This window comes from Oncorhynchus mykiss, chromosome 8 (genome assembly GCF_057628025.1).
Source record: "Oncorhynchus mykiss isolate SJ-2025 chromosome 8, ASM5762802v1, whole genome shotgun sequence".
Classification (NCBI taxonomy): Eukaryota; Metazoa; Chordata; class Actinopteri; order Salmoniformes; family Salmonidae; genus Oncorhynchus; species Oncorhynchus mykiss.
This window is the reverse complement of record NC_143029.1, coordinates 13,472,111-13,485,647: the sequence shown is the minus strand read 5'-3', so window position 1 is coordinate 13,485,647 and position 13,537 is coordinate 13,472,111. Positions and strand designations below refer to the sequence as shown.

General features: G+C 42.9%; 1 protein-coding gene across 1 annotated transcript in view; it reads right to left on the bottom strand.

Annotated features, from left to right (window-relative positions):
* Positions 1–13,537, bottom strand: part of ezrb (ezrin b) — a 56,877-nt gene that overhangs the window by 8,897 nt on the left and 34,443 nt on the right. The window contains exons 10-11 of the mRNA XM_036984802.2: positions 5,044–5,207; positions 2,356–2,486 (exon numbers count right to left, since the gene is read on the bottom strand). Coding sequence (XP_036840697.1) covers positions 2,356–2,486; positions 5,044–5,207 — 295 coding nt within the window. The remainder of the gene's footprint in view (positions 1–2,355; positions 2,487–5,043; positions 5,208–13,537) is intronic.

Sequence of the window (13,537 nt, the reverse complement as noted above, 5' to 3'; positions counted from 1 at the left end):
ACACATATAGTACTAGACATAGCACAGAACTACACTAAGAAACACATATAGTACTAGACATAGCACAGAACTACACTAAGAAACACATAAATTACTAGACATAGTACAGAACTACACTAAGAAACACATATAGTACTAGACATAGTACAGAACTACACTAAGAAACACATATAGTACTAGACATAGCACAGAACTACACTAAGAAACACATAAATTACTAGACATAGCACAGAACTACACTAAGAAACACATATAGTACTAGACATAGCACAGAACTACACTAAGAAACACATATAGTACTAGACATAGTACAGAACTACACTAAGGAACACATATAGTACTAGACATAGTATATAACTACACTAAGGAACACATATAGTACTAGACATAGTACATGACTACACTAAGGAACACATATAGTACAGAACTACACTAAGGAACACATATAGTACTAGACATAGTACATAACTACACTAAGGAACACATATAGTACAGAACTACACTAAGGAACACATATAGTACTAGACATAGTACATAACTACACTAAGGAACACATATAGTACTAGACATAGAACAGAACTACACTAAGGAACGCATATAGTTTTAGACAAACACTCCAACCACATAGTAAACATAAGGTCACTAACAACTAACATTACAATCAGAACCCTCTAACAACTCTCTAACATTACAATCAGAACCACCCTAACAACTCTCTAACATTACAATCAGAACCACCCTAACAACTCTCTAACATTACAATCAGAACCACCCTAACAACTCTCTAACATTACAATCAGAAACACCCTAACAACTCTCTAACATTACAATCAGAACCACCCTAACAACTCTCTAACATTACAATCAGAAACACCCTAACAACTCTCTAACATTACAATCAGAACCACCCTAACAACTCTCTAACATTACAATCAGAAACACCCTAACAACTCTCTAACATTACAATCAGAACCACCCTAACAACTCTCTAACATTACAATCAGAACCACCCTAACAACTCTCTAACATTACAATCAGAACCACCCTAACAACTCTCTAACATTACAATCAGAACCACCCTAACAACTCTCTAACATTACAATCAGAACCACCCTAACAACTCTCTAACATTACAATCAGAACCACCCTAACAACTCTCTAACATTACAATCAGAACCACCCTAACAACTCTCTAACATTACAATCAGAAACACCCTAACATTACAATCAGAAACACCCTAACAACTCTCTAACATTACAATCAGAACCACCCTAACAACTCTCTAACATTACAATCAGAACCACCCTAACAACTCTCTAACATTACAATCAGAAACACCCTAACAACTCTCTAACATTACAATCAGAAACACCCTAACAACTCTCTAACATTACAATCAGAAACACCCTAACAACTCTCTAACATTACAATCAGAACCACCCTAACAACTCTCTAACATTACAATCAGAAACACCCTAACAACTCTCTAACATTACACTTAAAATGTTAGTAAGGACAAAGGACCGACCTCTGAAGCAGACCTTCAAAACGAAGTACAAAATCTTAGAAATGTATGATTGCATTATGGATAGTATGGAACCACCAGGCACTTACTGTAGTTACAGGGTTGTTCTACTTCCATGATGTAATCCTAAACCCTCTCCACAGCTATTCATGGAAATAATAATGCAATAATAATCCGGTTAAGTAAATCCGGCAGAAGGTATACGCTGTCTGCTAGACTGAATATGGAGATAAACCATGGTCATATTCATTAGGGCTGGTCATGGTCATATTCATTTCTGTTTTGCAACAGAAAACAAAAGCACTTATTTCTTATTGGACACGTTCAGGTAGTCCCTTCCTGTTTTAGTAGCTTTTCTTCCATTTGATGCCTAATGAATACAACCCATGTATAGTATAATAATATATAAGGTTACAAACAAAGGTCGATGAGGAAGCATTGACAGTCAGTAAATGCCTTATCAACCTGATAACTGATATCTAACCATGCAGAAACAATACCGCCGGGCTATCTAAGGTTCACCGGGACATAAAGTCACACATAGCACAAAGCTAGCTGTATACTACTACTTCCAGTAAAATAGAACTTCAATAGAAATGTTCCAACTATTTAAATGCAAATTGTTGTCAACAGAGTAATTTTCTCAAATATCATTACTGTTTTAAGCTATTTAATGCGGCATGAAAATGCAGCACACACACCAACAAACGCATGTACACACACACATTCTCTGTCTCTTACTCACACATCTCCCTACATTTAGGTGATAAATGTGCTCTGGTTGACCCTAGTGTCCTCACCAGTCAGACCCTGTTCTCCCCGGGCATACCTTTCTCTGCCTTCTTGGTCTTCTCCTCAAACTGGTAGAGTCTCATCATCAGATCCTGCTTCTCTCTCTCCATCTGCTCCTTCTCTCTCTCTATGGCCTCCCTCTTCTTCTTCTCGTTCTCCAGCTGGGCCCTGCAGATAAGAGAGGGCCGGTGTGAGACACAAAGAGAGGCTGACGTGTGCTGGCTAATTAAGTAATAACCACCCAGGGGGTCATTGGCCCCTCTCGCTGTGTGATATTACACACATTGAGTAGAGACACACTTTGTGTACACACACACACACACACACACACACACACACACACACACACACACACACACACACACACACACACACACACACACACACACACACACACACACACACACACACACACACACACACACACACACAGGGCACAGTGTAGCAGGTTTAAACTGTCATTCTACAGATACCCTTCGTAGTTTGTTCAGTGATGTTAAATAAGCTGGTTAGACAATCTAGACGAATGACACAAAAACACCCTTTCCCCTTTATTGTTGATGGTTGGCAGCGTAGGTTTAGGTTCCAGTATAGGGTTAGGCTCCAGTGTAGGGTTAGGCTCCCGTGTAGGTTTAGGGTTAGGTTCTAGTGTAGGGTTAGGGTTAGGTTCCAGTGTAGGGTTAGGCTCCCATGTAGGGTTAGGGTTAGGTTCTAGTGTAGGGTTAGGTTCCAGTGTAGGGTTAGGCTCCCGTGTAGGTTTAGGGTTAGGTTCTAGTGTAGGGTTAGGGTTAGGTTCCAGTGTAGGGTTAGGCTCCCGTGTAGGGTTAGGCTCCCGTGTAGGTTTAGGGTTAGGTTCTAGTGTAGGGTTAGGTTTGGGGTTAGGTTCCAGTGTAGGGTTAGGTTCTAGTGTAGGGTTAGGTTAGGTTCCAGTGTAGGGTTAGGTTTAGGGTTAGGTTCTAGTGTAGGGTTAGGTTTAGGGTTAGGTTCCAGTGTAGGGTCAATCTAGACGAATGACACAAAAACACCCTTTCCCCTTTATTGTTGATGGTTGGCAGCGTAGGTTTAGGTTCCAGTATAGGGTTAGGCTCCAGTGTAGGGTTAGGCTCCCGTGTAGGTTTAGGGTTAGGTTCTAGTGTAGGGTTAGGGTTAGGTTCCAGTGTAGGGTTAGGCTCCCATGTAGGGTTAGGGTTAGGTTCTAGTGTAGGGTTAGGTTCCAGTGTAGGGTTAGGCTCCCGTGTAGGTTTAGGGTTAGGTTCTAGTGTAGGGTTAGGGTTAGGTTCCAGTGTAGGGTTAGGCTCCCATGTAGGGTTAGGGTTAGGTTCCAGTGTAGGGTTAGGCTCCCGTGTAGGGTTAGGCTCCCGTGTAGGTTTAGGGTTAGGTTCTAGTGTAGGGTTAGGTTTGGGGTTAGGTTCCAGTGTAGGGTTAGGTTCTAGTGTAGGGTTAGGTTAGGTTCCAGTGTAGGGTTAGGTTTAGGGTTAGGTTCTAGTGTAGGGTTAGGTTTAGGGTTAGGTTCCAGTGTAGGGTTAGGTTCCAGTATAGGGTTAGGGTTAGGTTCCAGTGTAGGTTTAGGTTCTAGTGTAGGGTTAGGTTCCAGTGTAGGGTTAGGTTTTGGGTTAGGTTCCAGTGTAGGGTTAGGTTCCAGTGTAGGGTTAGGTTCCAGTGTAGGGTTAGGTTTAGGGTTAGGTTCCAGTGTAGGGTTAGGTTTAGGGTTAGGTTCCAGTGTAGGTTTAGGGTTAGGTTCCAGTGTAGGGTTAGGTTCGGGGTTAGGTTCCAGTGTAGGGTTAGGTTCTAGTGTAGGGTTAGGTTTAGGGTTAGGTTCCAGTGTAGGGTTCGGTTTAGGGTTAGGTTCCAGTGTTGGGTTAGGTTCTAGTGTAGGGTTAGGTTTAGGGTTAGGTTCTAGTGTAGGGTTAGGTTTAGGGTTAGGTTCCAGTGTAGGGTTAGGTTCCAGTATAGGGTTAGGTTTAGGGTTAGGTTCTAGTATAGGGTTAGGTTTAGGGTTAGGTTCTAGTGTAGGGTTAAGGTTAGGTTCTAGTGTAGGGTTAGGTTCTAGTGTAGGTTTACGTTTAGGTTCTAGTGTAGGGTTAGGGTTAGGGTTAGGTTCTAGTGTAGGTTTAGGTTCTAGTGTAGGTTTAGGGTTAGGGTTAGGTTCTAGTGTAGGGTTAGGTTCTAGTGTAGGGTTAGGTTCTAATGTAGGGAAAGTCCTACAGGTGATTGTGACGGACCCTGGCCATCTAACATCATGTTGAAGAGCTGTGCGAAGGCCATCCTGTCCCGCTAACACTAGAAGATACAGCAGCCAGCTCCCACAACCTTGTCTTTAGGTCGCGTCACTCATCCCAGAATGAGGTCATGCTACTGAATCATCAGTGCTACACTGGGATTACTCTAGTTATGCTAGTGGCCTATCTCTGCAGTACTTCATGTACCTGTGAATCCTGCAAAGGTGCTGAGCATGTCTTGCTATAATGAAGAGCATGCTATGCTTTGGAGCAAGAGATACATGCTAGGATATGATTCATGGCATATTTTTTTTACTTTGGGCAACTCCGATCATGGGATACAATATATCCCTTTTCGTGAGTGATATTCTGATTCTGATTATGTGTGTTTGTGTAGGGATGGAGCAAAAGCATGCACATACAGTAGTTCTCCAGGAGGAGAGTTGGCCACCCCAATTCTAAACTCACACACACACGCGTGCGCGCGCACACACACACACACACACCTCTCCATCTGTTTCTGGTGTTTCTCCTCGCGGGCCTGGGCCTTCATCTGCTGCACCTCGATGGTGTCTGGCTTGCGGCGGCGCATGTACAGCTCATGGTTGCCCATGCACAGCTGCAGGATACGCTTGTTGATGCGCAGGCGAGGGGCAAAGAACACAAAGTCCTGAGAGAGGAAGAGATTAGAAAGAGAGGGGGGTAGGAAAAGAGAGAGAATGGGTAGAGAGAAAGGGGGAGGGGTGAGTAGAGAGAGAGAGAGAGGGCAGGGGAGAGTGGTGGGTGAGAGAAAGGTGAAGGAGGGTGGAGAAAAGAACAAAACTCAGGTCAGACTAAATGGTTTTGCAACCAGCCATCTTTAGTGTTTCCATAACGTTGAAATGACAAAGGCTCTACTAACAGTAGGCAGGTGCAGAGTCCGAAACTCGACAACACCCATAGCGACCATTTAGTTTGGAATGGAAAGTTAAAATGGCAGCTGAAAGGAACAGTAGGGATGACTAAACCAAACCTTTAATTTGAAGGAGACACTTACCATCTGCGGTTACTGAACACAGTTAGGCTGACCCCCCCCCCCACCCCACACACACACACACACCAGGGTTCCCGTTAGAAAAATGTGGCACTGGACAACGTGACCGGAAAGATTTTAATTTACTGGAACCGTATGCTATTGGTGCATAACCATTTAGGGCATCTACCCACGATGCTCAGAATGACAGACATCACATGTACAGTTGAAGTCGGAGGGATACATACACTTAGGTTGGAGTCATTAAAACTAATATTTCAACCACTCCACAAAATTCTTGTTAACTAACTATAGTTTTGGCAAGTCGGTTAGGACATCTACATTGTACATGACACAAGTCATTTTTTCAACATCTGTTTACAGACAGATTATTTCACTGTATCACAATTCCAGTGGGTCAGAAATTTACATACATAAGTTGGCTGTGCCTTTAAATAACTTCCATTCCAGAAAATGATGTCATGACTTTAGAAGCTTCTGATAAGCTAATTTACATAATTTGAGTTCATTGGAGGTGTAGCTGTGGATGTATTTCAAGGCCTACCTTCAAACTCAGTGTCTCTTTGCTTGACATCATGGGAAAATCAAAAGACCTCAGAAAAAAAATTGTAGACCTCCACAAGTCTGGTTCATCGTTGGGAGCAATTTCCAAAAGCCTGAAGGTACCACATTCATCTCTACAAACAATAGTACGCAAGTATAAACACCATGGGACCACGCAGCTGTCATACCGCTCAGGAAGGAGACGCGTTCTGTCTCCTAGAGATGAACGTACTTTGGTGCGAAAAGTGCAAATCAATCCCAGAACAACAGCAAATACCTTGTGAAGATGCTGGAGAAAACAGGTACAAAAGTATCTACAGTGCCATGCGAAAGTATTCGGCCCCCTTGAACTTTGCGACCTTTTGCCACATTTCAGGCTTCAAACATAAAGATATAAAACTGTATTTTTTTGTGAAGAATCAACAACAAGTGGGACACAATCATGAAGTGGAACGACGTTTATTGGATATTTCAAACTTTTTTAACAAATCAAAAACTGAAAAATTGGGCGTGCAAAATTATTCAGCCCCTTTACTTTCAGTGCAGCAAACTCTCTCCAGGTGTTCAGTGAGGATCTCTGAATGATCCAATGTTGACCTAAATGACTAATGATGATAAATACAATCCACCTGTGTGTAATCAAGTCTCCGTATAAATGCACCTGCACTGTGATAGTCTCAGAGGTCCGTCAAAAGCGCAGAGAGCATCATGAAGAACAAGGAACACACCAGGCAGGTCCGAGATACTGTTGTGAAGAAGTTTAAAGCCGGATTTGGATACAAAAATATTTCCCAAGCTTTAAACATCCCAAGGAGCACTGTGCAAGCGATAATATTGAAATGGAAGGAGTATCAGACCACTGCAAATCTACCAAGACCTGGCCGTACCTCTAAACTTTCAGCTCATACAAGGAGAAGACTGATCAGAGATGCAGCCAAGAGGCCCATGATCACTCTGGATGAACTGCAGAGATCTACAGCTGAGGTGGGAGAGTCTGTCCATAGAGCAACAATCAGTCGTATATTGCACAAATCTGGCCTTTATGGAAGAGTGGCAAGAAGAAAGCCATTTCTTAAAGATATCCATAAAAAGTGTTGTTTAAAGTTTGCCACAAGCCACCTGGGAGACGCACCAAACATGTGGAAGAAGGTGCTCTGGTCAGATGAAACCAAAATTGAACTTTTTGGCAACAATGCAAAACGTTATGTTTGGCGTAAAAGCAACACAGCTGAACACACCATCCCCACTGTCAAACATGGTGGTGGCAGCATCATGGTTTGGGCCTGCTTTTCTTCAGCAGGGACAGGGAAGATGGTTAAAATTGATGGGAAGATGGATGGAACCAAATACAGGACCATTCTGGAAGAAAACCTGATGGAGTCTGCAAAAGACCTGAGACTGGGACGGAGATTTGTCTTCCAACAAGACAATGATCCAAAACATAAAGCAAAATCTACAATGGAATGGTTCAAAAATAAACATATCCAGGTGTTAGAATGGCCAAGGCAAAGTCCAGACCTGAATCCAATCGAGAATCTGTGGAAAGAACTGAAAACTGCTGTTCACAAATGCTCTCCATCCAACCTCACTGAGCTCGAGCTGTTTTGCAAGGAGGAATGGGAAAAAATGTCAGTCTCTTGATGTGCAAAACTGATAGAGACATACCCCAAGCGACTTACAGCTGTAATCGTTGCAAAAGATGGCGCTACAAAGTATTAACTTAAGGGGGCTGAATAATTTTGCACGCCCAATTTTTCAGTTTTTGATTTGTTAAAAAAGTTTGAAATATCCAATAAATGTCGTTCCACTTCATGATTGTGTCCCACTTGTTGTTGATTCTTCACAAAAAAATACAGTTTTATATCTTTATGTTTGAAGCCTGAAATGTGGCAAAAGGTCGCAAAGTTCAAGGGGGCCGAATACTTTCGCAAGGCACTGTATATCCACAGTAAAACGAGTCCTATATCGACATAACCTGAAAGGCTCCTCAGCAAGGAAGAAGCCACTGGCTTCTATAAAAAAGCCAGACTACGGTTTGCAACTGCACATGGGGACATAGATCGTACTTTTTGGAGAAATGTCCTCTGGTCTGATGAAACAAAAACAGAACTGTTTGGCCATAATGACTATCATTATGTTTGGAGGGAAAAGGGGGAGGCTTGCAGCCAAAGAACACCCTCCCAGACGTGAAACACGGGGGTGGCAGCATCATGTTGTGGGGGTGCTTTGCTGCAGGAGAGACTGGTGCACTTTACAAAATAGATGGCATCATGAGGAGGGGATATATTGAAGCAACATCGCAAGACATCAGTTAGGAAGTTAAAGCTTGGTCGCAAATGGGTCTTCCAAATGGACAATGACCCCAAATATACTTCCAAAGTTGTGGAAAAATGGCTCAAGGACAACAATGTCAAGGTATTGGAGTGGCCATCACAAAGCCCTGGCCTCAATCCTATAGAAAATGTGTGGGCAGAACTGAAAAAGTTTGTGTGAGCAAGGAAGCCTACAAACCTGACTCAGTTATACCAGCTCTGTCAGGAGAAATGGGCCAAAATTCACCCAACTTACAGTGGGAAGCTTGTGGAAGGCTTCCCGAAACGTTTGACCCAAGTTAAACAATTTAAAGGCAATGCTACCAAATACGTATGTATGTAAACTTCTGACCCACTGGGAATGTGATGAAAGAAATAACATCTGAAATAAATAATTCTCTATACTATTATTCTGGCATTTCACATTCTTAAAATAAAGTGGTTATCCTAACTGACAAGGAATTGTGAAAAACTGAGTTTAAATGTATTTGGCTAAGGTGTATGTATGACTAGAATGGGTTGTTACTATGACTAGGATGGGTTGTTAATAGGACTAGGACGGGTTGTTACTATGACTAGGATGGGTTGTTACTATGACTAGGATGGGTTGTTACTATGACGGGTTGTTACTATGACTGGGATGGGTTGTTACTATGACTAGGACGGGTTGTTGCTATGACTAGAACGGGTTGTTGCTATGACTAGGACGGGTTGTTGCTATGACTAGGATGGGTTGTTGCTATGACTAGGATGGGTTGTTACTATGACTAGGATGGGTTGTTACTATGACTAGGATGGGTTGTTAATATGACTAGGATGGGTTGTTACTATGACTAGGATGGGTTGTTAATATGACTAGGATGGGTTGTTATTATGACTAGGATGGGTTGTTACTATGACTAGGATGGGTTGTTAATATGACTAGGATGGGTTGTTACTATGACTAGGATGGGTTGTTAATATGACTAGGATGGGTTGTTACTATGACTAGGATGGGTTGTTACTATGACTAGGATGGGTTGTTACTATGACTAGGATGGGTTGTTACTATGACTAGGATGGGTTGTTACTATGACTAGGATGGGTTGTTACTATGACTAGGATGGGTTGTTACTATGACTAGGATGGGTTGTTACTATGACTAGGATGGGTTGTTACTATGACTAGGATGGGTTGTTACTATGACTAGGATGGGTTGTTACTATGACTAGGATTGTGCCTTTGGCTTCTGGACAACAAAATAAAGTTGAAACAAAATAATTGCCTCCATGTTTTAAGTACATGTTTTCCAAATGCACTGCTTACTGCTTCCACCTGCCTGCATACTGTTGCCTATACAACGGTATGCATACTGCTTCCACCTGCCTGCATACTGTTGCCTATACAACGGTATGCATACTGCTTCCACCTGCCTGCATACTGTTGCCTATACAACGGTATGCATACTGCTTCCACCTGCCTGCATACTGTTGCCTATACAACGGTATGCATGGGAAACGTGGGCCCTTCTTGGTTTGGGAGAGTTTTTTCTCCCGGTCAATTTGGCCGGCAACAATTATATTTATTGGCTTTTAATTGTTTATGTCTGCCAAAAGGTCGGCAATTACCGGCTAACGGAAACCCTGGCGCGCACACACACACACGCACACACACACTGGCTTGAGCAGAAGAGATAAGGTGCCTTGAGTGTAGAGGCTTGATGGACATTAGGACATTAGAAGAGCACTCAGGGTGTGTGCACGTGTGTGTATGGATGCACATGTGTGTGTGTGCATCCTCATGCACGTTTGTGTGCATGTGTGTCTGTATTGCTCCCTATCTGTGCCACAGGGTCTGGAGCCAGGGCTCTGTTGACAATAGAAGATGGGATTGAGGATAGGGCTAATGGACCTGCTGCTCCCAAGGAGACAGAGGAGGAGAGGAGAGGATAGGGCTAATGGACCTGCTGCTCCCAAGGAGACAGAGGAGGAGAAGAGAGGATAGGGCTAATGAAGGAGATGGAGAGGAGATAGGATAAGGCTGAGAGGTTAGGATAGGGTTAATGATGGAGACATAGGAGAGGAGAGAGGTTAGGATAGGGCTGAGAGGTTAGGATAGGGCTAATGAAGGAGACAGAGGAGGAGAGAGGTTAGGATAGGGCTAATGAAGGAGACAGAGGAGAGAGGTTAGGATAGGGCTGAGAGGTTAGGATAGGGCTGAGAGGTTAGGATAGGGTTAATGAAGGATAGGAGAGGAGATAGGAGGCAGGTAGGCAGGCAGGTAGATTAATTGTACTTACAGTAAACATCTTCCTGTACCTCATACTTACACTGCATTGATTTGTTTGTGCTGTACAGCCAACTCCTATGGTTGTTGTTTGGCCAAACACAAACAGACCTGGGACCAGGCTTACTGTGTTTTAAATTGGTCCATCAGGACAGCTGCTGCAGCTGTTTGCTGATGCTTTCAGATTGGTTTCATTGTGATGTTAAGTGTGGTGTGTGGAGACAGTGTGTGATGTGGTGAATGCCATCCATCATCAAAACAGTGTCATTGTGATTCAGGATCATGGCGACCTGCATATGATGCCTGATTCAGACTGTAGGGCTGACCCAAACTGTAATGTGTTGGCTCTAATAAGTGTATTTATTTTCACATTGTCCTATACAGCACAGTTCCAGCAACTATGGTAGATGCGTAACCAGACCAGAACAGCTTGGCTTGGTTTGGCTCTGTAGTGTGGAACTATAGTGTAACTCACTGGAGCCTTCTTGGTTTGGCCCTGTAGTGTGGAACTATAGTGTAACTCACTGGAGCCTTCTTGGTTTGGCCCTGTAGTGTGGAACTATAGTGTAACTCACTGGAGTCTTCTTGGTTTGGCCCTGTAGTGTGGAACTATAGTGTAACTCACTGGAGTCTTCTTGGTTTGGCCCTGTAGTGTGGAACTATAGTGTAACTCACTGGAGTCTTCTTGGTTTGGCCCTGTAGTGTGGAACTATAGTGTAACTCACTGGAGTCTTCTTGGTTTGGCCCTGTAGTGTGGAACTATAGTGTAACTCACTGGGGCCTTCTTGGTTTGGCCCTGTAGTGTAACTCACTGGAGCCTTCTTGGTTTGGCCCTGTAGTGTGGAACTATAGTGTAACTCACTGGGGCCTTCTTGGTTTGGCCCTGTAGTGTGGAACTATAGTGTAACTCACTGGAACCTTCTTGGTTTGGCCCTGTAGTGTGGAACTATAGTGTAACTCACTGGAGCCTTCTTGGTTTGGCCCTGTAGTGTGGAACTATAGTGTAACTCACTGGGGCCTTCTTGGTTTGGCCCTGTAGTGTGGAACTATAGTGTAACTCACTGGGGCCTTCTTGGTTTGGCCCTGTAGTGTGGAACTATAGTGTAACTCACTGGAGCCGTTTTGGTTTGGCTCTGTAGTGTGGAACTATAGTGTAACTCACTGGAGTCTTCTTGGTTTGGCCCTGTAGTGTGGAACTATAGTGTAACTCACTGGAGTCTTCTTGGTTTGGCCCTGTAGTGTGGAACTATAGTGTAACTCACTGGAGTCTTCTTGGTTTGGCCCTGTAGTGTGGAACTATAGTGTAACTCACTGGAGCCTTCTTGGTTTGGCCCTGTAGTGTAACTCACTGGAGCCTTCTTGGTTTGGCCCTGTAGTGTGGAACTATAGTGTAACTCACTGGAGTCTTCTTGGTTTGGCCCTGTAGTGTGGAACTATAGTGTAACTCACTGGAGTCTTCTTGGTTTGGCTCTGTAGTGTGGAACTATAGTGTAACTCACTGGAGCCTTCTTGGTTTGGCCCTGTAGTGTGGAACTATAGTGTAACTCACTGGAGCCTTCTTGGTTTGGCCCTGTAGTGTGGAACTATAGTGTAACTCACTGGAGCCTTCTTGGTTTGGCCCTGTAGTGTGGAACTATAGTGTAACTCACTGGAGTCTTCTTGGTTTGGCCCTGTAGTGTGGAACTATAGTGTAACTCACTGGAGTCTTCTTGGTTTGGCCCTGTAGTGTGGAACTATAGTGTAACTCACTGGAGTCTTCTTGGTTTGGCCCTGTAGTGTGGAACTATAGTGTAACTCACTGGAACCTAACGTAAATTCACTCACTTTTGTACATCGCCTTGGTCCGAACAATTGACTTTATTTTAGTGCCCCAAAAACGTAACACTTCCAGATCAACTGTAATGTCAATACCATTGTAAAGCACAATTTTTCCCCTTTCCAACAAAATCAATGACATGACCTCCACGCTGCACATTTCTGCATGATTCAAGAAGGCAATGAGCTCCGTCGGGTCTTTGTTACTGTAATTTAATTATTCCAATATGTTTTCATTAATTTAATTCGCTTAATCTATTTTATGAGAATTTGTAAGATTCTTGTTTGCATAAAATAGACGGAGACCAGTCTTATCAATAATAGATAAAAGTATTTATTCTCGGAGCACGCTGCCACATTACCACGAGCAACAGTTTATATACAATAACATGACGTCATTTCATTGCTTCTAGAACGAATCCCCTCCTCCCGACCTAGAATTAAGTGAGTTCAAAAGTTCATTCCAACTCACTAACACACTCACAGGTCACACAACATAACTGAATTAACTCTTGACCGCTCACCATTATCGATCACCACTTAGCTGATAGTTCTAATTAACAGAAAACCTAGGAATGCACTCACTGCCTTATCTAAAACACCCCAGAGCTCAGTTTCGTCGGTTCAACCATAGGTTAACGACCCTGTGTGTTTACTTAACCCACTCCTCCCCAGACTAGTTTGGAATGGTGTTCGTTATATTTAATTACTCCTTGTCCGTGTCACACAATCCCTTCTTATGAACTCATATTATTAATCAGATATAATAAAACAGAGTATAAGTTTACTTAGTTACAGTTCCATTTAAAATGAGAATATTGTTTAGTCATTTATTCATAATATTCCTAACAGTCTTTTTAAAAATGGCGAGTGGGGAAGAGAAACTAATGCGTGATAGTGTGAAGGAGAGATGTCGTGTGGGAAAACGGCTTTTTTCCCACTCGATCTGTCCAACTTATCACCTTATCGCCTCTAAAAATGTAAATAAAACACTATAAAGAGCTTATATAATGTGTAAATTACATACCTATA